At 41.7% G+C, this 27,689-nt stretch overlaps 1 protein-coding gene across 2 annotated transcripts in view; it reads left to right on the forward strand.

The window, feature by feature from the left end:
* The window catches only part of ADAMTSL1 (ADAMTS like 1), a 904,085-nt gene that overhangs the window by 715,013 nt on the left and 161,383 nt on the right, over window positions 1–27,689 (forward strand). For both annotated transcript variants that reach the window (XM_078061266.1, XM_078061267.1), the window contains 2 exons: window positions 7,415–7,716; window positions 14,523–14,652. In XM_078061266.1, the coding sequence (XP_077917392.1) occupies window positions 7,415–7,716; window positions 14,523–14,652 (432 nt within the window). The remainder of the gene's footprint in view (window positions 1–7,414; window positions 7,717–14,522; window positions 14,653–27,689) is intronic.

Here is a 27,689-nt window from a genome sequence, read left to right on the forward strand (position 1 = left end):
TTTTGTTTTTTGTTTTTTTAAAGATTTTATTTATTTATTAGAGAGAGAGAGAGAGAAAGCACAAGCAGGGGGAGTGGCAGGCAGAGGGAGAAGCAGGCTCCCCGCTGAGCAAGGAGCCCGATGTGGGACTCGATCCCAGAACCCTGGGATCATGACCTGAGCGGAAGGCAGACGCTTAACCGACTGAGCCACCCAGGTGCCCTGGAGATGCCTTTGAAATATCAAAGTAAAAGTGGTCAGTCAGGAGAGAGAGCGATGTACAGTGGTTAAGAGCATGAAACCTACTAGCTGTGTGAATGACTTCAATTTCCTCATCCATACAGTAATTATTAAATGGGGGTAATAATAGTTCTTATCTGGTTGTCATTAGGATTTAACAGTTTTTATTTATAAAGCACTTAAAGTAGTGCCTGGCACATAAGCACTGGATAAGTTTTTGATAAATAAATTAATTATGTTAAATTAGTGTTTATTCCTTTCAAAGAGTAAAATGGCTCCCAAGCCCAAAACTTACAAAAAAAAAAAAAAGTTTGGGTATAAAGCTCAGGGGAAAAAAAAAGTCCAGACTAGAGATCATGTACTTCGAAGTTGCCCACACATTGGTGGTGTATGAAACCAAGAATCGCTGAACACATCAGAAGATGGCACCAGACAGAGCTCCAAGGTACTGCAACGTTTAGAGTTCAAGGAAAGAAGAAAGACCTAGAAAAGGAGACAGAGAAGGAGTTGACCAGAAAAGAAAAGAAAGCCAAGAGTTTGCTGTCGTGTAAGTCAAAAGGATAAAATAATTCAAGAAAAAAGGCATGGTCAGCTATGTTGGATGCCACTGGGAACAAGATAGTTGAGGGTGTATTTGTTGGGAAGAGCAGACACTATAGGGCCAGGATCCTCAGAATCTGATTATTACCTGTCTTTCTGCTGGCTTTTCTCTTACGATTAAAGAAGAACAAACTCCTGGACAGTCCACAAGATCCTTCCTTTTCGTAAGACTCTTTCTCATACCTTGTCGGGAACCATATCGAGAAAGATAGGTCAGAACTGCAAGATGAGTGTAACAGAGTCCTCAAGTATGAGGCTGTGGGCCTTGAGAGAGCCCCTTAATCTCTGACTCATTGGAACTCAGAGAACTCTGATACCCTGCAGCGTTTCCTTCTAGTATAAAGTCTCTTTGAAAGGAGAATGCACCCTTTAATGCAGCCAGGCTTTCTTCTCCCACTTCTAGCACTGAGCGTTTCTGCAAGAAAGTCATAGAGGCATTTTTGCAGAGGCCAGCTGCCTCTCAAAGAACTCAAAAGGGCATCATTATCATGAGAAAATGAAGTCTGCTTCTTGGAAAAGGCCACTATATATAGCTCTCCCAGTACTGCCTTAGTCTGTTTGGAATTGTGTCCTTCCTTCATATTTCTTTCTTTCTTTCTTTGTTACTGGTCAGCAGCATCAGACGGGGCGGTGACTGAATTTTTTTCTCAAATAGGTATATTGGTGGTTGATTCAAAATCCTCATTGTGTTCTGTTATTTTAATTTCTGGAATCAGTCTATGCTTGGTTATACTACTGAATCACTTTACATTGATGAAAGACTCTCACAACCCACGTGTGATACTTAAGGATTGGAGGAACCTATGAAAAAAAAAAAAAGTGGTGCTATCAGATGTTTTGTGGAGTGATGTCCCCGACACCTTTGAAAAATTGTGCTTGGAGACTTTAATATGAGTTGCATAACTAGCATGAATTACTTGCGGTTCCAGAGAGTTGTAAGCGAACAACAGCAGTTGAGAAATATTTTCATAATTCCATATTCAGGTCAAGTATCCTTGACTAAAGATTTTTCACAATAAGTTAGATTGTTATTTATTTGGAATGATTTAGGTGTGGTTCTAAGGGAATGGAGAGGCCCATTTTGGGTAAGTGTTCTCCCAAAACTTTAGTGCCCTAGCTATATTTTTAGAGAATCATTTAAAGGTTGTCTTGGTGTTAAGGGTTTTACAATTAATTCTAAAATCCCTAAAGTGATTCAATTAAAGAGTTGCCCTTCCTTTGTAGTGTTCCAAAGGTTTTTGTTTATTGACTTATTTTGGAGGGTTTTGAAAAAATCTTTTACTTTATTGTGAGACACTAAATAACTAAAGAAGTTTACATGAGATCTTTGATCTCATGTAAAATTGAGACAGATGAAAGACGGTGTCTCCTGTTCCATTTTCCAAGTTTCTGTCCCACCCAACAGCAATTTCTTTTGCTCGGGTTTCTAGATGCCTCTTCAGTTCAGATGCCAAAATGCCTAGCTTTGGTTTAGGAAACCACCTTCTCCTAAAGATTTTACTCCATTAATGTTTCAAGGTTCCTCAGAACCAGGAGGAGAACCAAATTTTCAAAACTAAAGAAAAAGAACAGAGAAAAGAAGATTGCATTCAAAATAGATGAGGCAATGTAGAAAAACAGCATCATTACCAATAAAGTATGCTGACTTTTTTTGCCCCCAAATGATATATTTACGTAAAAGACTCTCTGGTTAATGTGGGGTAGAATTACTTATACAGTATTTTTATTTTTCTAATATACTATTTTCCAGATCCTTCTGTGGCCACTAGTTGAATGATAAAATTTTAGAAGGGGAAAAGCCATGATTCTCCTACATTTATAAAATGAACATCTGTCCAAGATTTTGTCTACCTCATTAATTAATGAGAGTATCAGGAAGATGTTCCGACCAATTCAAAGGAAATTTCAAAGAACCATACATATTTAGGCAAATAAGATGTTGGAATGGATTTACAAGTAGATGCAAAATGGGTCTGTCCACAGGACAGCAATTGCATTCCACTAGATACAATTAATCTGCATTTCTGTGGGCAAGAATCACGTGCATTATCCATTTTCTGTAATTTGTACAGTGGTAAAATAGCTCACAGTCAGTGCACGATTGCAGTAATTAGGAAGGAGGCACTGGACAGGGCACCCACTAACCTCCTAGGTGCATGTTGAAGCCTTTTATCATTTCCCCTCCACTATTCAGTTCATTCCCTCCTCTCTCCTCACCCTGAGATCCTGCCACCACTCTCATACCCAAGCATACACCAAAAAAAAGAGGGCAAAGAAATCCACAAAACCTATCTGACATCTAGCTGAAATTTAATAAGATCGAAAACTAAATCAAAATTAAGAATTTGGAGCACTGGGTGTTATACGAAAACAATGAATCGTGGATCACTACATCAAAAATTACTGATGTATGGTGACTAACATAACAAAATAAAATTTAAAAAAGTTTTTTTAAAGATTTTATTTATTTGAGAGAGAGAGCGAGCACAAGAGGGAGGAGGTTCAGAGGGAGAAGCAGACTCCCCACTGAGTGGAGAGCCCAATATGGGGCTCGATCCTGGGATTCTGGGATTCTGGGATCGTGACCTGAGCCAAAGGCTGATGCTTAACTGACTGAGCCACCCAGGTGCCCCTAAGTATTTCTCATGTGATTACCTGCAAGTTTTAGTTTGCGTTTTAAAACTAGAGACTGAGGTGAGGCTGGTAAGAGCATTACAATAACACCCCTATAAAGTTATTCTTTTGAATAATCCCAATGATTTTTTAAATGAACAAACATGTATATGAGAAAGGAGAGGAAAATAAGAGTAGAAAAGATAAAGCTAAAAATCTTAGGGGAGGCTGGCTGGCTCAGTCGGGAGAGCACGTGACTCTTGATCTTGGGGTTGTGAGTTCAAGCCCCACATTGGGCATGGAGCCTACTTAAAAGAAAACAAAAAACAACTTAGTTATAGACCATGTGTGCATAAAACTGGAGCCAAACTCTGGCTAAGATCTGCAGTGACACGAGATTAATTAACCAAGAGTGAATGGTTTCTGTTTAGCACTATATTAATAAAGTGATTGTTCTTATTATTTTGGTCCATGCTTCTGACTTCATAATAGCCACATATAAACTAAACCACGTTGGGATTTTACAAGTGAATTTGATTATCACTGTTTTCTGTTTCATAAAAGGGACTATGGTAATAACTCCAATGAAAGGATAAGCTTTTTGTTCATGAAATGAACAATTAAGCTTGCAAATTGAAGACCAGACAGAAGCATAAATCATCTATTTGCCAGGTTTCTTTTTTAATTTCCTGGAGATGGGAAGACTACATGCAGAAATGCTATCGGTCTTCTCTGAAGTTCGAGCCCTTCTCTGAAAGAACTCACTTATCCAGTAATTCTGCATTCATCCCCCAACAGTGCTGCTAACAAAAAGAACTTTAAAAGTACCCAAATTAAACTTCAATAGTAAGAGCTTTTCACTGAAACATTTGTACATCAAAATGATGTAAAAAAAAAAAAAAAAAAAACCTACTGACTCCATTTTAAAGGTCCCACTTTAAGGATTCTAGCTCAGCAAGTACTAGTCAAACCGAGACTCCTAAGCCTTACACTGAGACGTCCTAGCTCAGTTGCCTGCCCTCTAACTGACCTTGCTTCTTCCCACTTGTGGCCAGAAAGCTCAAGATAGTAAACACAGAGTTGGGAGATCTAGGGATGTGGGGGAAAGTTTCGTATGAAAAACAATTATTATTCACTTGGCCATTTGCTCTAATAGATATTTTTCTTTTGAAATAGGATCTCCTGCCTTCAACAAGAGAGAATATATTATATCATACAGTATATGCACTAGAGAAATTAAGATGACTGCCAAAAGACAGCATCGCTTAAAAGCCAAATCATTTTTAATTGGTGTGAACTTGATGAAGACCTAAGGATAGTGGATTGGGAGATAAGCCAGAAAGGCTATTTGACATTTGATAAGACTTTCACTTGGGAGACCTAAAATTGATGTTTATTGTTTTTGCTATTAACCCTAAAGGTCCAGATAATAAAAAATAGACAAATGCACGTGTGTGTGCCCACACACACACACACACACACCTTTATTTTCATTGAAATGCTGCTTCAAAGTAAACAAGGATCAAGCATTGCAATGAGTTCATGAGGCTCCAGTAATGTGCCCTTTCTACTTTGTGTGCTTTTGATATATCTTCCTGGTCCTGGAATGAGACCAAATGCAAAGTGATTGACATGCTAGGCAAGGAGAGCTGAGGGTTTGGTTTGTGGATCATTTATATTCTAGATTTTCATCTGGGCCTCACTTTGGAAGATAAAACATACATCAATTTAACTGCTTGCCACTCTTAGAAACTTATATATATGGAAAAGATGGGAACTAAGACTTAAAATGAGTTTGAAGATCATTTAGGAATCTTGGTGTGTTTGGTATCTCCACTCAAGGTCCTACAGCAGGAGTTGGGAGACTACAGCTGACAGGCCAAATTCAGACCTTTCTCCTACCACCCTCCCTCTAGTTTTTATAAATAAAGTTTTATTGGCACACAGCCACACCCATTTGCTTACATATTGTCTATGACTGTGTTCACAGCATGTTGGCAGAGTTGAATTGTTGCAACAACAAAGACCCACAAACAGGGCCCACAAACTCTAAAATATTTTCTATCTGGCCCTTTACCCAAAAAGCTAGCTGATCCTTGTTGTCTTGTAATGGTCTCTGAAGATGGCTGTTAGAGGTGACAGAACAATAATTCTTCCAGCATGGGAAAAGCTAATAGGGTGCGGTGCTTTTTGAGATCCTGTCAGTTTTTTGTTTGAAAATAAAATTCACCACATTATTAAATAAGAAACGTTATTCACACACTATTGTCAAGGTTGGCGGACCTTTCATTTGCTTTTGGGTTTTTCTTACATACAAAATCATTTAGTTTGCATTTTCCTTTATGTCTACACCTGGGTTGTAACACTCGGTGTTTGTGTATTTGTCGTAATTCTTGTTCCAGGAGCCAGACAGATATATGTGAATGTGTAAATAAGAAGGTTACAATTAGTTTGATTGCAGAGTTGGGTTTTATTTTTATAAAAAGCTCCTACAGGTAGCATTATTTAATGAGAAGTAGACGTTTTAATTTTTTAGAGTACTGTTCTCCCCCCATGTTCTCTGGGTGCCGGAAGATAGATCAAGCATTAAAGACAATAGAGGGAAGTAACATTGTGATGATAATTTCTTGGGAATAATTCTGGATGGCTCTTCCTCCCTCATCCACCTTCCTGACAGGGTTGTATGTGACCTTCATTCTCTCCTAGGGGATGGCTCTTCATGGCTCAGACAGCATGAGCTGTTAGGGGTCAGGGAAGTCTGGCCGTCCTGGCCAGCTCCACGCACAGCCCCGGCTCAGGCCCAGGAAACATCTTTGTTATGATCCTTCCAATTTGAAAACTTGGATTGGTTTCCTGCTAGAATTTCTATTTCCTTAAACTAGATCTGAACCATTTGCACTTGCTAGGATTTAATGCTATAATCTTATCAGTTCTTTCGTTTTCTGCCAAAGTCAAGGTTAGGGGACCAGGTTTGCATGCCTCCACAGCACGACTCTCTGAGAAAGCCGTAGGATCATGGAAAAATAAAAACTTCTTATTCCAAAGTTCTTTTTCCAGATTATTATACTAACTTTTTGAAAATGTTAGTGGTTCCCTCTGGCCTTTTTTCCCCAGGTCCCTCTTAAGGTCATTGCAGTCATGGCCGTTGTTGATTAGTGGGAGGGAAAGTCTTTTTTTGGAATTTGGATATTGTCCTACATTATAGAGAAACTCAGAGAAAAACCAAATTCTCATTAGTGTGGCTTCTCTCAGGGGGTGGGGGAGAGGGGGCTGTTGAACAAACTTGTACGAATGCAGAATCTCTCGTTTACTGTGACACATCTGTGGATTTAAATTTGTAGCATGGCTTTTCTCTATGATATAAAAAGAATTGTAGTCCAGACTAATTCAAAGAATGTGTGAGGAACAAGACTTCACTCCATTCTTGGAACCTTACAAAAAAGAACCCCTTTCTATATATAAATAAATCTTGAGAAGCACATTGAGCCGAAAAGCAAAAGAAAGTTACAGAATATGAGAGCCAGACCAAAAAAAAAAAAACCCTCCTTAAATATCTCCAAGGGCTTATTTTGTGATAGTTTTTAGGATCAGTATTAGTCTGCTATAAGAATAACCAGCGTCTTGCAGAAGGCACAAGTGCTGGGATTTAGAGAGAGAGAGAGAGAGAGAAGAAACCACTGATTCCCTGCTCTGAAGAGCTAGCACTGTGGGTGCAAGGCCGGGAGAAAGCAGGTGGTCTGTCGCTGGAATGTGGCTTCCAGCTGGGAGTTCATATGACACCAAAAAACCAACCCAGAAACCTTGGCAAATGAGCCCATGAACTAAACTGAAGCACCCATCGCAGGACAGGGTGGCAGAGTCCTGAGCGCATCCCAGGACAGCACTGGGCCGTGGCGACAGGTGGGATGCCGCCCTCCGCAGCCCCCACGGTCTCGTGCCTGGGGCTCCTCATCCTGTCCTCTTGTTTGCTTGCCGACTGCAGGTTCATCCCCGAAGCCTGGTCGGCCTGCACGGTTACCTGTGGTGTGGGGACCCAGGTGCGAACGGTGAGGTGCCAGGTGCTCCTGTCTTTCTCTCAGTCCGTGGCTGACCTGCCTGTGGACGAATGTGAAGGGCCCAAGCCAGCATCCCAGCGTGCCTGTTATGCAGGACCATGCCACGGGGAAGTGCCTGCGTTGAACCCAGAAGAGACAGATGGCCTCTTGGGTGGCCTGCAGGATTTTGACGAGCTCTATGACTGGGAATATGAGGGCTTCACCAAGTGCTCCGAGTCATGTGGAGGAGGTAAGAAGGGGGACTCTGGCCCAGAGCCCCACCGTCTTCTTGTCCTTTTTCTTTATCCTCTCTCCCTGCAGGAGACTGTGTCACGTGACGGCCTCTAGTCCAGGAATGATAAGCAGGGGGAGGGCGGGAGGAAACCCTTCTAAATGTAAAGCATGCTGGATGAAACCCAGATGTATTTCTCCTTGGGCTTGAGTAGCGCCCAGCCTGTCAGCTGCAAGTGGCCAGCACAGCTCATGCTTTGACTTCCAGTTGTCATCCTGATGTTCTGCAATGTATCCCAGTGTATCTGACTTAGAAACATGGTTGGCGCTGACCTGGCAAGGCTCTCAACATTCAGTTTTATTTATCTATGTCCTTGCTTCAGCGCATGTGGTATGGACCAAGGCCCAAGAGGACAAAACATTCTGCTCTTCCCCGGAATAGGTTAGAGTCCCCCTGATTTACTCAGCTGATTTCCTGAAGCAGTATCTCTTCATAAAGGGCAAAGGGTATAAAAAGGGCAATTAACACCGTGGTTACCTGGAACCAGAAAGGACTTTAAAGTCTGACCCCACCGCCATTTTACAGATGAGAAAACAAAGATGCAGAGAAGCTGAGTGACTTGAAATCACACAGCTAGTGAGTGACAGCTGGGATTAGGCTTGCTATTGATCTGTTTCTCTATCTAGAGTCTTTCCAGCACATCACACTTCTCTAAGCATTAGAGAATTCCTGACGCTTGCCTCTTATGGATATTACTTAATGTTAAATGTGTCCACATGTATTAACCTGGTTCTTTAGGGATATTCCACAGTGGTAAAAACAGATTCAGCCATTACTTCAGGTGTTATAATGGGATTTTGGGGGCGGGGGGAGAGGAAGGTATTTAAGTCAACAATGAATTCTTCAAGATTACGATCTCTCTCACACTATAGAAAATACATCGGATTCATAATGCCACAGCCTCCCACGTCTGCTCCCAAGAGAGATTCTGATAGGTGAGGAAATGCTGGCTAATTTCCTGCCAGCCCCCTCTCCCTGGCTATCAGTAAACCCCTTTTGGCACATTAAGGTTCTGCATTGCCAGTGAAGTTTCTCAGCCAGTATAAAAAAAAATATTATTTTCCAAAACTCTTTTCTAAACCATGACATTTTGGAAACTCTTTTAAAAAGGCATCTTTGGTCATTATTGAGAAAGTACGAGTACATGTGCCCAAAATGTTCACATACAGCTGAAAAGGAATGAGTAGGGGAACACGTACATAGGAGCAAAGAATCCGTTTTCTCCATCAGATCTTTTAGCGAGCATTTAATAGTTTTGACCTTGAGGTTCTTGTTTGTTTCTGCGTCTTCCAGTTTCAAACCGTGAAATTCTTAAGTGTTTTAATGGAGGGCCCTGTTATTTTTAAAACTGAAAATTTTCCATCTGATTCTGGAAGAGTTTCCTGGAACTCGGCTAATCTCTGTTCTAAAGGGGTGCTCCACACACACTGAGGAGATCTTTTCTTCCGTGCTGACGAGGGAAGAAGTGTAAAATAAGTTTCGGTGATCTCTGAGCCCGGGTAGGAGCTGAGAAATCCAGTGGAAAGACCACAGCCAGTTGCCACAGTGGCCTCTTTTCCAATATAACGGGTGACTCAAGAGTTCAGGTGGTGTGGGTTTATCCCCAATTTCCATGATCACCTGAATGGAACGATCATTATCTCTAGTCTAAAATCATGTGCTTTGGGAAAAAAAAAAAAAAAAGCTTGTGGTCTCTCACTTATGATTCTCAGTTACAAGTCAAGCCTGGAACTCTATGAGCAGATGGAAAAACTAGACACAGCCATGGAATAATCAATAACCAGATACCTTTATCTTTAAAGAGTCTAACCATTCTGCTGATCAACCAGGGGTATAAAACTCAAAGTGTAGAGAGCCTGTGGAATGTTTTTAATTTCAAATGTTTTTAGAAGATAACTGATTGGGAAATAAGATTTGGATGTTTGATATACAATTGATCTCTGCCTGTAGGAACTGAGCGTCTTTGTATAACATAAATTGTACATCCTTTACATCCAAGGCAGGGTAAAGTTACTGAAATGTCTTATGTCTTTAACTGTCAACAACTGTGCACACTTACCTACACTTAGGTAACTGTGCCAAGGTAATATATTTACACCTAAAATGTTAGAGTTGAAAATTCCAAAGTGGTGAAAATATGCTTGGGTTATATGGTCCATATGATACCCATATGCACTAAAAAATCATTTCACTCTATGGGACATGTACGTTTTGAAGTCAGTGTTTGGCAGTAACATTGTATTATCAACTTTGATCTTTTCACCAAAATATAACCCACACTGTTATATATATATTTTAATCATTCTTGCTGAAACCAACCAAAAACATGTAGGATTAACAGATTTTAAATCAATTTTGGGTCGTAAGGCTGGTCGGGCTAATTTCATTGTCTTCCCTATCTCAAGAGCAGAAACTGGATAGACACAGAAGTAACCTTTCACCTAGCAGAGGTAGCAACCAGAAGGAACTAGTTAGTAATTTAGGCTACAGTTGGTGGCTGTTTCCCCAAGCTGTCATCAAATATCATGTAACAATTATGCTATTCTGGCAGATATAAACACTGAAAATCCCATTTTCTCGAAGATTGAGCCCAACCTGCTCAGATATGTGTCCCGCGTCCCACTATCATCTCCTTGTTATATTTGAATTTCCCGTATGTGAGCTAATAGGTGTGGTCAAGGAGAGTGGCTTTGAACCTGAACAGCTTTATTATGTTGAACTCCTAGATGGTAAAATCAACATTAAAATAGAGCTGAGGGAAAACTTGAAATTTTCTTTGGCAAGAATGAAAGGGGAAGTCTTTACCTGCCACTCCCCTTCCTTATGAGTCCTCTCTCCTTTGCTTCTGTCAAGAAAGGAAAACTTGGGGCACCTGGGTGGCTCATTTGGTTAAGCATCTGCCTTCGGCTCAGATCATGATCCTGGGATCGAGCCCCAAGCCAGGCTCCCTGCTCAGCAGAGAGCTTGCTTCTCCCTCTCCCTCTGCTGCTCCCCCTGCTTGTGCTCTCTCTCTCTCTCTCTCTCTCTCTGTCAAATAAATAAATTTTTTAAAAAATCATTAAAAAAAGAAAGGAAAACTCAAAATCGTGAAGTCCTGTACTTAAATGTGTTCTGTCTTGTTTTAAAATGTCCTTCTAAGTGCATATACTAGCCTTCTTGGAAAGGGCACACACTGGATGAGCTAACTTCTCACATCCTGGCCCCACTCTGCTGGGCCAAGTATGCTGTGACCTCACAGGTGAGGTCTTCACATGCCCTCCCTCCTGCAACTTCCCACACTCCCACACTCCCCAGCTCCCTCCCTCCACGCGCCTTCCCCCAGGCATCCCTCTTCCACCTCCCCTGGCCTAAACAGCACTATGCTTAGAATGCCCTGCCCTTGAGGCATTTTGTTCATCATGCCCCAAAAATGTATTGTGTGTTGACCACAGGGCTGGTCCCAGATACTCCTTAATTATGACAGAGCCCTGTCCTGAGTTTACCTCAGCACCCCAGGCCCCACCTAAGAATGCCTAGGCAACTGGCCCCTATGGCAATGGCCATTTAACACAGTGTCAGAGGCCTAGTATTAATATGTTAGAGTCAAATTTAGTAACTCTGGAATGCTGCTTAATCTTGGCACTTAACCACCTCGGAACCTCGGAGGTGATTTTTCTCTTGAGCTGGGATTTATTGTTTTGGGGTAATATAAATTTGTGTCCCACGTATCTAAGAGAGGACTATACTGACATCCTTCTAGAAACTTTAGCCCTTGCGACACTTTCTTTGCAGTCTTAGAAGGACCTAAGTTCTATGAACAAGGGATTCACAAAGTAGAAAGAGAGCACCTCCTTCACACATGTCCACACCTGAAGCACTTTCAAGTAGGGCAGGTAACAAGACCTATGATCACTTCCAGCTGATGTCGTCGACTCAATTTCATAAAGTGTTCAGTAGCTGAAAAAATATATATATACTTTATTTTAGAGCGACATTTACAATCTCTTGAATATTACCAGGTAGGCAAATGAATCAAAAACTTAATTTCCAATATAACCACAGCTCTAGATTCTGTATGGAAGAGTTCGCTTCATCCAGCACTTTGTCGTCATTACCTTAATAATGCCAGACTATTCCAGAGGGAAGTGTCAATGATGATTTCAACAATTTCTTGTGAAATGTTTTCCTATATCATCATACCATAAATTTCAAATGGCTCATCCCAGCTGCAACCAAGAGAGAAACACCCTGTCACCAGCATTACAGAATACAACGGGGTAGCTTGAATGTCTAGTATAAATCACAAATGCTCCACCTTGAACTGGCCACGATATATTTAAATTTCGAAGCTCATAAAAAGGTTAGAAAAAAGAAAATTTACATCCATGGCCTCAAGGTAAATACTGTGACCGATTTTTTTTTTTAATGTTTGATTCATCAGACTTCTGGGAAGAAATAAAGGTGATTGAGATTCTGGCTTTAAAATGTCACTTTTTAGGGTGCCTGGGTGGCTCAGTCGGTGAAGCGTCTGCCTTCGGCTCCGGTCATGATCCCAGGGTCCTGGGATCGAGTCCCCACTTGGGCTCCCTGCTCCACAGGGAGCCTGCTTCTCCCTCTGCCTCTGCCTCTCTCTCTGTCTCTCATGAATAAATAAAATCTTTATAATGTCACTTTTGAAATGGTGGTCTTGCTTAGTGACCTCAGTCAGTGTCACATCACCTTACAAAGCATTAGGCTGTCGACTGGAGTGATAACTCCTTGGAGAAACATGGAGTAGATGGGAGGAGGGAAGCAGCAGGGCTAAGAGTGGGGCAGTTGTACTATATTAGGTACTAATTGATAAACCAAGACAGAAATAAGAACAAGAGAATGTATATTTATTTTTGAACTAATTATGTGTGTTGTCACATACTTTGCCAAAACCACATACAAATATTTAGCTCCAGATAGATATATTTAGATGCACGTATCTTTATATACATAGCTATGTATGACTGAAAGCGGAATATCAAGAATGTCCTGTCTCACCTCGTCCTTGTACTGACTTTGATGAAATGATCCCAGACAAATTTCTAGGTTATTCCCAAAGATCTCCAGCAAATATAAGCAGCCTCTTCATATTTTTCAATGTGAGCGCTGCCATTAAAAGCTTCAGTGCTAAGGCACTGCCTCACCATGTGTCAACTACATGACCTCCACCTTTCTAAGCCTCAGTCTCCTTCTCTGTAAAATGGTATAAAAATAGTGCTTACCTCATGGAGCTGTTGAGAGAATTGCATGGTGCATGTTACGCCCTCAGCATTGGCACCTGGCTCATAATGTACAACCTGTGGATTTTTTTTTTTTAAATATGGAAATGTATTTTATAAATTCCAAGGAAGACTACTTGTATTTTGCCATGCTTTCATCATTTTTTTCCCTATTACTTTTGCTTTTTAAACAATTTAAAGCAAATTGTATCTTGCTTTTTCCATATAATTGAATCAAATATGTTAGAATCATATTTCACAATGTCCTAATAAGTAATTAATACTCAAATAAAATTAAATTTATCTAACCTTTCCTAATACTCATACATGTAAAAAGGTTCTATTTTTTCACAACTATAACTTATAGTTATGAATTTTTTTTTTTGGTAATTCTTGGGTAATGTTTATTTATTTTTATTTTTTTATTGTTATGTTAATCCCCATACATTACATCATTAGTTTTAGATGTAGTGTTCCATGATTCATTGTTTGTGCATAACACCCAGTGTTCCATGCAGAACGTGCCCTCCTCAATACCCATCACCAGGCTAACCCATCCTCCCACCACCCTCCCCTCTAGAACCCTCAGTTTGTTTTTCAGAGTCCATCGTCTCTCATGGTTCGTCTACCCCTCCGATTTCCCCCCCTTCATTCTTCCCCTCCTGCTATCTTCTTCTTCTTCTTGAACCCGTGGATTTTGACTCGCTATGACTGTGGGCACCAGAATGAAATGTCCGGTCATTACTATACCCAGCTAAATGTTTCCTTGCTCCATGAAGGTTTCCATAAGGGGTCCTGCACACCACCTGGAAAGACTTGCCAGTAATCCTGTACCACAGTCACTGCTCAAACTCCTGTTTTCCTAGCTCTGTATCAGAGACATGCAAGTGTCAGGGGGAACATTGTTTCCCATGGATGTAGAGAAGATTGTGTTTCATGGATACAGTCATTGTACACCTTGTTCTCTTCCTTTGTTCCAATTTCCAAAGCTGCCCAGGTCACTAAAGAAATGAACTAGAATCAAAAGGAAACCAACAAAGATTGGCGTCCCCATTGCGAGGCCCCAAGAGAACAGCAGTTTACAAGATATTGGATGTTAAAACGTAGCTCTTGACCTCCCTTCCAAATACAACAATCGCCTGTTGATTAAAACATAACATGTAAAGGTCTCTGGGACATTTTTTTTTTTTTTTTGTCACCCTGCTCTCCTCCTGCATTAAATTATCACATCTCAGCTTTGGCAGCTCTGTAACTTTGGTGACATTTTCTTAAAGCGTTTCATCAGTACTGGTGCAAGCTCTCCCATGAGGGAAGTTGCCCTCCTCCAGGGGCACCTTCACAGAGGCACTAGCTCACGAGTACTTTCTCCCTGATGGAGCGATGCCTGACAAGATGGGCAGCCCCGGGCTTCACGCTGCAATCTCTGACATGCAGCAAGAGCCCTACCAATCACAGAGGCCTCCCACCAGCTGCCTTGTCTACACTTCATCACCCCACACACGCCCACTCTGGCCTGACAGTGTGATTTGTACGCAGGTGTCCAGGAGGCTGTGGTGAGCTGCCTGAACAAACAGACACGGGAGCCTGCTGATGAGAACCTGTGTGTGACCAGCCGCCGGCCCCCACGGCTCCTCAAGTCCTGCAGTTTGGATCCCTGCCCGGCCAGGTAAGGGGCGCCATGCCTGCCCTACTACCCAGGAGTGTGTTCAGAGTGGGGTGCCTCTGTCTGTGGGCAAGACCAGAACGCTTATTGTTCAAAACCCAGTGTTTTGAAAACCAATTAGCATCAGTTCAAACTTTTAGTCAAATCCACTTAAATTTAATTGAAACCAGGGCTTTGGAATTCCAGCCCAGTGGTCATGCTCAGGGTCCAGAAGGCTCTGTGCACTGAAATGAGCCCCGTGGCATGACCGGAACGTGCACGTGCCGCACTGCTGCTGCCTCCTGAAGGGAACATGAAGCAACCACAGGCTTCAGGGTCTCTGCCACTTTTAGCCTGGGTCCCAAGCCCTCACACCATAGTAATGGATTGGCTCATGGGTTGCAGGGCATAAGAAACTGGAGTGACTGGGTGGTATAATGGATCCACTGTGAAATCTGTATGCACACAGCATGCAGATTCATTATAGCATGCTCTGGAGTGTATGTGTGTCATTCCACATGCATAAAATCAATTAGAGCATTTCATTGTTCGGTCCTGCCTGGGTCTCATTTTTACCCAACCTTGAGTCTTAGCTAATCAATCCAATCACTGCTTTAGTCCACACAATTTTATGGTGTCTTGAGAGACTTGCCTGCAGAGACTTCTTTGGAACAAATCTCTGTGGAAGCTAAACCATCTTATCGATGATTCTGGTTTCAAAGGGAGATGTTCAAGAACCAGAGCCAGACTTTCAAGTCTGCGGATGGGATGAAGACTGTTATAAGATAAGGTCATATCCTAGATACGAAAGGGAATGCTGTTTCTGAATGATAGTTCTTCTCTTTCTGTGAAGTAACATGGAAGAAGCAATGTGTTACGCAAAGTCAGTTAGGCTTGTTTTTAAAATCACGGTAAATAAGCGGAACAGACAGTATTTTGCAGGTGCGACTTGTCTTATTTCTCAGTCAGCAAAATACCCTTCCTTTGGAACTTAAAGGGTACAGACTATAAGCCAGATCACGGCATTTCTGCTGGTCACAGAAATGTCCCATAGATTGATCTGAATGGTGGGCCTGGCGTCCCCTTTCCGATGCAGAAGGGAGGAGAGCTACCGGGGCCATCTCCATAGCATCCAGAAAAGCAGCCAGCCATTGCTTGGAGAAGCACTCCACCCAGAGAACAGTGACCAGTAGAATAGAGTCAAGGGCTAGACCCAGAAAAAACTAGATCCAGTGCGTAGAATCCCAAGAAGCCTCTTTCCTATCCCTGTTTGACCTGGTCCCACATCTCCAACCTAACCTCACCGTTCTCCAGTTGGGCAAGCCTAATTGTCCAGGCAAGGGATACTAACCCCTTCGGTTTGACTACATTCTTTCTCCCCAAATTGGAAAAAGCGGAGTGTTTTTGGCATGGAGAGCCTGTAAGGTCCTTGGCTAGGAGGTCCAGAGGTTCTCCTCCGAGCTTTGTCACCCACCAGCTGTGTGGCATTGGGCAAGATGGCTGCCCTTTCTGTTTCCACATCTGCAAAACGAACAGGCTGTATCTGAGGTCACCACATCCTGCTCAAATATCCCATGACTCTTTGTTAGTCTATAGGCAGACGAACTGGACAGCTACTGCTGTGGGCTGATAATTGATGTCATTTCTGTTCCGCTTATTTACCGTGATTTTAAAAACAAGCCTAAGTGTCTAACCACATCCCAGGGTTGTAATGACATCCAAATGCTGTGATGGGCTGAGGAGTCAGCACCCGGGACCAGCTGAAGATCTTGTCGGATTTGCAGCCACTAAATCCAATTCTTCCCGGGCAGCAGAAGGAATAGGACACAAGGTGTTACTTCCCATCCTCAAAGTACTCAGCACAGTTAAATTAGATGAGCTTAATTTACTCTACGACCTTTATATTGACTCCCAGACAAGGACTCTTGTTAGGCTTAACTTATTGCATTTGCTCCAGATAAACTCAGTGCTTTGATCTCCCACCAGCCAATCGTCAGACTGACAGGCAAGACCGCTCTTACAGGGCACAGCCGGGGTTTCTTGAACCAACCATCCACAGCTGAGTGTTTGTAGACTGATGCTAATTAAAACAACAGAGAGGGCCAACGTACAGTGGCCTGAGATGACTCATTCTCTTCATCTGGTGTTAAAGAGCCAAAGTCAGATTTTCTTCTTAAAAGTGAGAGACATATGGAGGTGCATCTCCTGTGAGATATTTCAGTATGATGTCAGGGGAAAACCATCACTCATTCGGAAAGTAGGTGTAAGATGTACACGGAAGAGAAAATGGGTTTGGTAGGGACATAAGAGACTGTGGTTTTCCCAAGCACCTTCTAGAAGGTGGCGAGTAATTTAAATCTTTAATTCACAATTCTTCTCTTTTTTTTTTTAAAGATTTTATTTATTTATTTGACAGAGAGAGAGAGAGAGAGAGACAGTGAGAGAGGGAACACAAGCAGGGGGAGTGGGAGAGGGAGAAGGAGGCTTCCCGCTGAGCAGGGAGCCTGATGCAGGGCTCGATCCCAGGACCCTGAGATCATGACCTGAGCCGAAGGCAGACGCTTAACAACTGAGCCACCCAGGCGACCCTAATTCACAATTTTTATTGTGCACGGATGACTGTTCCCTGCACATTTTAGGGAGTCTTCTGATGGGCTTTTGGTCTGTGCTGATGTCCATGTGTTCAAAAACACCATAGCATTTTCTCTGGGACAAACAGAAATGATGTTTCTAGTCTTGGTAACTGGGTATACATCTCTGAGAGGTGGCCACTGGTTAAGAGCAGGAGCTTTCCCAGGCAGTTGTCAGGGAGCCACTTTTTCTTTCATGTGTGGTCAGGGTTGTCCGATCACATGAAGAATGCCGTAGGCCTAGAGGGCGTGTCCCATCTGGGCTGTCTTTCCGAGATTAAATGTACCTTCTCCTGATTTACTCTGTGTGGATGGCAGGGCTGGTATCACAAGCACGTGTCCAACTTTCTCCAGGTTTAGACAGATACAGTCTCCCACCCAGCTATCCACAGCAACAAGGGTATTTTCAAGCTGGAGGTATTCTGATTGTTTCAATTTGTGTGTGTGTGTGTGTGCGTGTGCGCGCTCACTCGCATGTGTGTATGAGCGTGGTCTGCCTCCATTTCTAGGGCGTTTTAAAAAAATAGTAGTTACCTATGGACGAGGACTATCTTTTAAAGCCCTCGCTATCAGCTCTATGTCCAAATCCTCCTCTCTGTGGAGCTAGCACCTGGCATAATGTTTGACACAAGGCAGGGGCTGATTAAGTGTTTATTGAATACATGGGCATAACGGACAGGACCAAATGTATAAGGAGTAATATTTAGATCCGAGTATTGATGATAGCTGGGAAGACACCAGTGCTATCTCTGCTGTCCATCCACCTACCCCCTCTCTTCCACCCACCAGATGATGCTGAAAGTGCCATTATTAGAATCCCTTCTATAACTGTAAGGCTTTAAATACCAATTCAAAACATAAATAGACTTAGGAAAAGTAATCCTTTATGTTAGCAGCCATGGATAGCAAAGTCTCCCCAAAATAAGAGTAAGAGGGCAAGCTGTAATAGAGGAGAGAGTGGACATAGTGGAGGTTGAGTGACTTGTTAGCATTACCCAGGGAGGAGTTTGTCGGGAGAGATGGAAAGTAGTATATCTCCCTTAACAACCTTGCCTAAAGTTGGTGAGAAGAAATTAGGACCATTTTTATTTGTGAGCTGACAATGAGAATATTGCATCAACGTTGATAGCAAGAGGCTATATAATTACAAGGAAGAAAAATTATTTTAGTTACCTTTACCACCATCTGAGTAATTGGTGTCTAGAAGCCCCTCTACCCTGCTCACCTTCCTGGGTGGGTTAGGCCAGTTTAAGGGAAAAATGTCCAAAAAGGAACTAAAATCAGTCATTAGGAAACAGGTTGGCCTCTTTTTCCCAATAAGAAATCTTTCTGAGTATTATAATTATGCAAGTTGTTCTACATGAATATTCTCATTCTTTAGAAGTCAAGCATAGCAGAAGTAATCAAGGAAGAAAGACATATGTCCCCTTTTCACACCATGCTCTACAGTTCCAGAACCTTCTTCTCCCCAGAGATAACCATGTTAGTGATTTGGTACATACCTTTCCAAACCCTTTTCTATGAATATATATACATATATGAACATGAACAAATACATGAGATTTTCTTCCCTTTGGATCATATTATAAATATATATATATGACTTGGCAACTTGATTTTTCACTTAATAATATGTCCTAAAAATCTTTCCCATCCCTGAGACCACCAAAATAAAAACCAGCAGATAGATTCCAACCTGTGTTCAGATACTGCTCTGTTAGGTTTAGCTACATGACCTTTAAGAACTTATATACCTTTTTGGATCTTCAGATTCTTCATCTCTAAGATAGGATCATAGTGGGAACTCAGAAAAATTCTCTTTTTCTTCTCTTTCATTTCTTGGCAAGAAATACTTTTAGTTTGAAATAAAACATCATTTTTTGTATTCAGGACTTAAATTTGATTAGATTTTCTCACTTATTCAACTAAGTCTTAATAATTAAGTTTTACTGACCATCTCCCTGGTTTATACTAGCAATGACATGAACAGCCCAAGGAAAGCCAGAAAGCACTACCTTTAAAAAAAAAAAAAAAAAAGAGCATGACTGTTATTAATTATAAGCATTTGATAGCTTGGCCAGTGTGTGTTGAAAAGATTTGGTAAACGTATGTGGAGAAGGGGAAAGAAGTAAGCAATGAAAGCCAGATGGCTGAAAATGAAGGAAATTCCAGGCAATTTCTGCAGCTTTGTTCTAACATACTTTTTAAACTAAACTTTTATTTCTGTGCAACAGAGAACAGCTGAGTGGTACAGAATAGATAAACAGTAAAAGGGGGGGGAAAGCCCATAATTCCAGGAACAGGACTTGGTTTCTGCCCCTCGCCCCAACCCCAGTCTCTTTTCTCAGACCTAGGGTGGCTCCTCAAACCAACAAGAACTGTAAAAGAAGTTTGAGAATCCCTGTTTGAGACGAGAGAGTTAAGAAAAACGTCTTAAAGGTCACAGAGCCTCCTCTTTAAAAGCAAACTTCAGAATGCCTATTTTATTATACACTAACAAAATCCATGCGTACTAGCCGCAAATGATTTCCAATTTCTAATTTTCTTTTATATTGGCCGAAAATGGCTAGAGCAGAAGGTGTTGCCTTTTTACACAACCATGCTTTAATTTATTTGATGGAGCTTTCAAAGTTTTGCAGGCACCTTCCCCTTTGACAGCTTGTTTTAAGGGTTACTGTTTCAACATGCTCTCCAAATATTGGTTTATCTTCTGCTGTGTTCCCAAAGTTTCCATATGCTGCCTTTTGGCTCTGTCCATACCAACTTGTAAGCACTTAAAGCAAAAGCACACCAAAGCTCCACAGAAATTGAGTCCAGATTTGGAGGCCATATTCAGGCACCTTCGGAGAGTTAATGCTATTACTGTCGTCATCCTCCTTGGTAATTCCAGATGCATAATTACACCATCTCTCTCTTTTCTTCCACTGATGGACAAGTTACAGCAGAGGAACCTGCCAAGACCTGTTTCTTAACTATTGGACCTGATTGGCCCAATGGCAGCCTCGGTTATTTCTCTTCCCAGGAATGTGTTGGCCCAGTGATCAGAATCATTCCCAGCAGCATTTTGACATCAACAAGGATAAACGTCACATGGCTGTTCGCCTCAGGGCTTCAATCTCCATTTATGAAGAGAGCCCTTTCCATGGTTACACATCATCTGTTATATCAACCTCCAACTTCCGTGAAATGAGCTTTGATGGTATTAGAAATTGTTTTGCGTGCGTAGATTTAGTCATTGCATGAATCTGGGATCGAATCTACCACCCCGTCATGTCACCTGAAAGCACAAATGACTTGTTCTAAAAAGATAAAAACATCAGCTTTAGGGAAATCCTTTCAATTAAGTCCTGAAAGGGAAGCTTTCCTGGTTTCTTAACATCTCTCTAATTGGTCGGCCCCTCAGACCACATAGTTCTGCCTGGACTCTGGGAAAGTCCTTATACAGACCACTGACTGAAGTTAACCTTCTGCACCAAAAAAAAAAAAAGGGGGGGGCAGAAAATGTTTTATATCTCAATTTAGTAAAAAATGAAAGTGTGCTAGGCATCTTCAGGTCCAACAGTCTGCTTGTATTTGGCCCTCAGAGATGACTAGAAGACAAAATCTGTGACCGGTTAGTGGAGGAGGAAGATTGCAAAACAGTAACTGCTGTGAATGAGGCAAGCACAGGGTTCTGTGGGAGCATGAGGCCGAGGGAAGGCTTCCTGGAGGAGGTGATGCCTGTGTTGAATGGTAAGGTATAAGTAGGAGTTGCCTAAGACAAAGATGAGAGAAGAGAGATGTTGCAGGCTGAAGGAAGGCATGAACAGGAAGGAAAGGCAAGAGTGGAAGCTGGTACTGGAGGGCAGGCAGGGGCCAGATTCAGGATAGCCCGATAGGCTAGGTTAAATTGTTTGGACTTTATGTCCTAGAGGCAGAGGAGAGCCATTGAAGGGAGTTACACAGGGAGAGCAAGATAGTCAGATGTGCTTGGAGAAAGATCACTGGCTGCTCACCCAACAGAACGGAAGTGCTAACAGTGGCTAGCTTGTATTTTATGATCGGCACCTGCACTTTTTCTCCTGTAGAGTCACAATAGTGTGCTCCGTGTGATCCACACCATCACATTTTCCCTGAGAGTAATAATGTCCTCTTGCCTGGGGTATGTTAACATTTTCTGTGCTCCCACAATCAGCCCAGTGTGGTGTGGACTCAGCCTGTCCACCTGGCAGGAGGATAGAGCCCCAGGCAAGGGTACCATGAAGGAAGAAATGAGGGGAAGGTCCTTCCAGCTCTCACATTATGTGATCCTTTGAAGGTAATGATAATTATCCACAGAACTGAAGCTTTCCAAGAACAAAAAAGTTAATTCTATTAGGAAAATACCTTCAGTCAAATTTAAGTTTGAAGATAAAGCATCTCTGTTAGTCAAAAAAAAAGGAACTGGCCTTAACTATAAATTAAGGAGCCATGAGAAGTCTATAGGGAACAAGACTTAGATTTCTGTAAGAAAAATGTAGTCAAGCACACTCAGGCAGCAAGGATGGTGGAACACTGAAATGAGGAACGTTTTAAAAATATTTCAGTGGTGCTTGTCCATGTGTAAAAGAATAGAAAATATTCTGCATCTTTCAGTTTAGAATTTTATAGTGCCCTTTAAGATAACTAGAATTTCTCTTCATTCAACCTCCATTAAACAAATTTATTGAATGCCTATTTTGCGCTGGGCATTGTGCTGAGGATACAGTGATGAAAATACCCACTTTGTTCCCTGAAGCAGAGTTTGGGGAATGGTCCTGAAGAAGCCATTGCATATTTCTTATCATGGCTACTTTTAAGTGTTGCCCTTCTAAAGATAGTCATTAAACTAAACATCCTCCCACGGTCTTCACTGCTCCAAGAGCTGACGTATCTGAACCAGTCATCGATCCTGTTGCATGTTAGTCCATGAGGATGGAAATATCACCACCTGATAGCTCCTTGTTGTAGATATGGTGATGAAACATTGGAGTTTTACAGTTCACAAACCTTCCAGCTTACAAATCAATCAACAGCAGTAGAGTGGAAACTCCCAAAGTAAATCTTTTTCACTTTTTTTTTTTTTTTGCCTTTTCTTATAAACCAGTGTTTCTAAAGTCTGAAGTAATAATTTAAGGGCAAGCAATAATTTGGCCAACACTTGAAATGAGAATTATTTTTTTTTTAAACTGTTTATTTTTTTATTTTTTTTTTAAAGATTTTGTTTTATTTATTTGAGAGAGAGAATGAGATAGAGAGAGAGAGCATGAGAAGGGGGAGGGTCAGAGGGAGAAGCAGGCCTCCTGCTGAGCAGGGAGCTCGATGCGGGACTCGATCCCGGGACTCCAGGATCATGACCTGAGCCGAAGGCAGTGGCTTAACCAACTGAGCCACCCAGGCGCCCCTGAAATGAGAATTATTGCTACCTAAGTGTACCCGATGGCTTCTTTGGAAACTGAACAAAGACCTCATGTGCAATTTGAGATGGAGAGCTTTTCTGTGACCTTAGTGTTAGAAATCTGCTATGTTACTAGGTTCCTTAAACTTGGAAAAAAAGAAGTGGGAACAAGACTTAAGAAAGAGATAGAGAAAAAGAGATATTTAAGCAACATAAAAATGAAGGACTGAGAAAGAATGCCCTGAATTGTGCCCAATAACCTGGGGGATACAATTGAGAAACAGTTCATCCTTCTGAAAACATTATTCTTGTCATGGCACCAGCCCAAGGTCAGGCAGTTAGGTTATCTGCCATGGTTACAGAAAAATCTGTCACAGAGCAGAGCCCAGCCACCTTTCCTGTGGTGAATCATTGTTCTTCCCTCAAACCTGTCTTTACCATTCCTTTTTTTCCTCATCATTTTGTCTAATTATCTTTACTGGGGCTTCAAGGAATTTCTGTATTTGTGTTAGTGACACATTGAAGCTTAGAATGATCATCATTGGATTAACGGAACTCCCAGACCCACCAGATGCTCATTGCTTTCTCATGGAGCTTTTTATTTCACTTGTGGAGTGACTATCCTTGAGGCCTAGACAGACATGGACACAGGCCATAGGCTCCATTCTAGAACAGCTGAATGTGGTGTATTCTCTGTAACTCCCAGCTATTGACCCTGGGTCCTGAGTGGGTGGACATAACTGCCTTCCTGGCTGGCCAGAGGTAGATCCTCAGGTGATTCGAAGAGCCAAAAAGGGCCTTCTACCCTGGTTGCATCAAATCTGACACTTAATCAACTATCAGTAATGGTGTTACATACCAAAGCCATGCTTTGCTTTGGTGGCATACATACCTCTGGGAGAGGTAGCTCATGATCTTCTTAGCATAATTTTTTTAAATCAGACACCACATTTTTCCTAATAGGAATCTTGGTAACAAGGGAACTTGACTTCCGGATAAGAACCAAAAGGAAACTTGGTGATGCCAAAACTCAGTATTCCCTGCCAGGAAGAGGAAGACTGCCTGGAATAAGGGAGAAATCATAGGTTTTGAGATCAGGCAGATGTTGCCCTCCTCATTTGTTTGTGCCATTAGGCTGGCTACTTTAACCTCTCTAAGCCTGGCTTGTCCTTAACTGTAAAACCAAGATAATTGTCCAAACCACAAACGGGGGTTGTAAAGATGATCACATGTGTAAAACGCTCAGCCAGGTCCTACCTCATGTAATAGACACTCAAAAAAAAATAGGAGTCTTCCATCCCTCTTAGATCCCTGTTCAGGAAACTGTGTAATATAAGAAAGCTTTCCTATTTATTTTATAGTCATTACAGTTTATTCCTAAACTTTCTTAACCAGCTAGCGTAGGAGCAGAGCAAAGGGGAGGGTATAGGTAGAACCTAGCTTCAAGCCGGGTTTCTTAGGTGGCTCTGGAACAAGAAGCAGAGAAGCTGGTTCTCATGGATTCCACCACACCTACCAAAGGTATTAGATGTTGGAACATTCCAATCCAATAAGGTGTGTTTTTTCTAAGAACGGTAATGGGATTATGAAGTGGGAGCAGGAAAAATAGGGTCCAAATATTCCTAAAAAGTTAATATCCTATATGATATGATTGAAGAAAGTCAAGCCCATGTGCAAGGGAGGTGTGAGTCTTGGAAATGAGCAGCTGTGTCCTTATGGTCAGAAAAGCCTTTGAGTCAGGAAGCTTGTATAAATAGTGTTATTCCTAACCAGTTGTCTCCTCAAATACTTGTGGGAGAGGAAGGAAAGAGAAGAAGGTAGAAAATTTTTTTAAAAAGTGAAGGAAAGAAGTAAATTCCAACTCAGGGTACAGATAAGGTACAGGGCATCTTGTCCCCACATCCTTGCTAACTTTCACAGGCCATCTTTGAGCAAGGTAGGCTTTCCCTAACAGCTTCCAGGTGGGGGAGCTTACGGTATACCAGGCAATGTGTTCATCACTTTACGTACATTATTTTGTTCAATTTTCCCCCATGGTTTTATGAGGACTTACTATTCCTATCCTAACTTTACACCTGAGGAAACAGTCTTTAGAGGGATCATGTAACTAGCTGGTGGCAGGTTCAGATTTGGAACAAGCTATGTTTATTTCCAAAGCCATTACTAAAGAGCTTGTGGTTCAGTCCTTGCCTCTATTAATGATGTCTATACATCGTCCATCCTGTCCTTCCATCCCTCCCTCCATCCCTTTAACCATGCCTCCCTCCCTCCATCCATCCACCCCCTATCCTATTCTAGGCATGGGAATTACCACAGTGAAAAGAACCAGTCCTCTAGTTCCATAGAAGGTTATAACCTAGTGAAGATCACAAACAAGTTAACAGCCTCTTGTTTCTTTATCTCCAGCAGATAACCTTCATCTCACACTCTCAGTTGCCAAGGATAGAAGTAGACTCGCTAGTGCTTAAGGGACAGTGAAAAATTTATTACAGCACACACTTCTCAGGGCAAAGCTAATATATAGGAAATGAAACATGCTAAAAGAGACACTGAACAGACCTAAAGTGAATATCTTAAAATCCAGACTGTGTCATTAGGCAAAGCACTCAATTGCTAAAAAAAAAAAATACATACATATATATATATATATATATATATATATATATATATATATAAAGAAATACTAAGTATTTATATATATATATATAAAGAAATACTAAGTCATCCAGAGAGATGCAGCCTGGGCTTATGAATCTGGAAGCCAAGTGGTTATCTTGGAGCCTTGCATCTTTCTTCTGCCGCTACTAACAACCACTGGCTTAGTTTCTCCTTAGCTGATGGCCTGTTCATGTTGTAAATGACCAACACCATTGGTCTCTTATACATGTGTCTCTTATATGCATGTCTCTTTCCCCAGTGCAATCCTTTTCTATGGCACTGTCCCCTCTGACTCTTTCCTAGCACCTCTTTTCTTTCCCCCAGACTTAATTCTAATTACCTTGCCCTCTGACTACCCAAATTCCGGATGACCCTTCTCTACCACTTGTGCAGGGCCCCAAGTCTTTCAACACTTTTTCTCCCACCCACCTCCCATTTATTCAGTTCAACTCAACTAAGAATTAGGAAAGCAAAGCTACCTAAACTAATTCACCCCAAAGTGTAAGTGGCTGATCCCAGTCATTCGTTCCAGCCTTAAAAGCATGGGCATGGGAGTGTAAAATCTGAGATAATATCAGTTCATACAATTTACTCGCTCCTTGGCCTTGGCAGATGGTTTAACTTTTCAGAACTTCCTTTTCTTTATCTTTAACTCTTAGGTAATTGTTGTGAGGATATGTATATTAAGTGCTTAGCATAATACTCAGCACATACTAAGTACTCAGTAATTAGTGACAGGTATTAGGTGTGTTTTTTGTGGGGGTTTTTTCCTCTGTAAGAAGTTGTGCTTGGGTTGGAGGATGCTGGTGTTGTGTGTGCACTTTAGGGAACTAGGGCTCTCACCTTTTTTTTTCCTGAAGGAAGCAGAGACAAGCTGCCTAGTGTAAGCCACGAATACCTGATTATATCTTATTCTATAAGCTCCAGCCCCTGGGGAGTGGGCACTTTCTGCTGGTTAGGGGAAAAGCCAACTCAGTTCAGCAAATACCCATTAAATTCTTGCTGTGTTGTCGGGTCTGAAAAAACAAACACATCTAAGACGTGGACACTGGGGCTAGGCACTAACATTGGTTGGTGGCTAGTACCCAAACAGATCATCACAATGCAGTCATAATGGCCGTTCTAGAGACTGAATGGCTATTGTCTGGGAACACTGATAGGAGCTCCTTAATTCAGATCAGGGAAAGGACCCAGAAAAGGTGACCACTGAGCTGAGTCTCTTGTTCTTGTAAATGTTAAAGTATTTTTCCCTAAAATTCCAATTAAACATGCAATTGATGTACTACTTGGGTATTCCTTCTAAGGTCCCAATGCAGGTATTTCAAAGGCTTTGGGGGCAGTTTTGTGTCCTGCCTTTCTGTCCCCTTTCAGTCTTTCAGATAAGCCTAAAAGTGCTTGATTCCTCTGTATTATAAGAGTATCTCTGGTTGCTCTCTATTAATTACCAGGGAGCTGATATATTTATGTCCCATAACCACATAACACAATAGCAATGATGCCAACCTTTTAAAATAGGCCAGATTAACTTCCTACCAGCTTCAATGAATCTCTGTCCCGGGGTAATACTGGAACATGAAGGCTGATTATTTATCTAAGTTCCACGTCCTCTCGAAGGTACCATGCTGCCCTCAAACAGCCCCGATGGCTCAGGATTTTCGAGAGAGGACCTAGGGCATAAGGCATTGTATTTGTGTTGGATCTTCAGGCAGTGGTGGAAAACTATGGAAAACAGAAGGACCACTTGGCTCATACAGTCCCTACCATTTCCCTCAGTTGTAAATTCAGGGTTAAGTACTCTTGGGTTAGACAGTTTTGCAAAGTTCTCTGAGTTCTGTGCAATTTGGTGTTGTGTAAATACAAGATACTAAATTATTACTCTCTTTTAATTCTTCTTTTAAGCCGCCGCTTCATCTCTTGCCATGTGAGATATTTCTGAGGGTTGGTTTTCAGGGCCCCGCTGTCCAATCGGTCCTCCAAACACTTGCTTATTATGTAGATGCCATCAGAATATTTGCTTAGCACACAGAGACAAGAGCATTACAGAGAAACGTCAGTTTGGGAACTGACCCTCAAATTGTTTTGCAATTTAAGGAGTAAACACAATGGAAATTTATACTCTGGACTTGGTGAAAGCCCACATGCCAAACATGGGTTTCTCCTTTATTAGAGTCAAAAGTGCATGTGGGAGGACTCTGTAGACCATTGCTGAATATGCCCAGGGTGCTCTTTGAGAAGTTGAATTACAGTTCTTAATGATAGAAAACGAACCTTACGCATCACTGATGCATTTACTGGGGAAATTTCCTGGAATTAAAAAAATCTCTGTGGGTGGTCTCTTGCCCACCCCACCCCACCCCCACCCCACCATACTTTTCCTG

The sequence above is a fragment of the Halichoerus grypus genome, chromosome 14 (genome assembly GCF_964656455.1).
Source record: "Halichoerus grypus chromosome 14, mHalGry1.hap1.1, whole genome shotgun sequence".
Classification (NCBI taxonomy): domain Eukaryota; kingdom Metazoa; phylum Chordata; class Mammalia; order Carnivora; family Phocidae; genus Halichoerus; species Halichoerus grypus.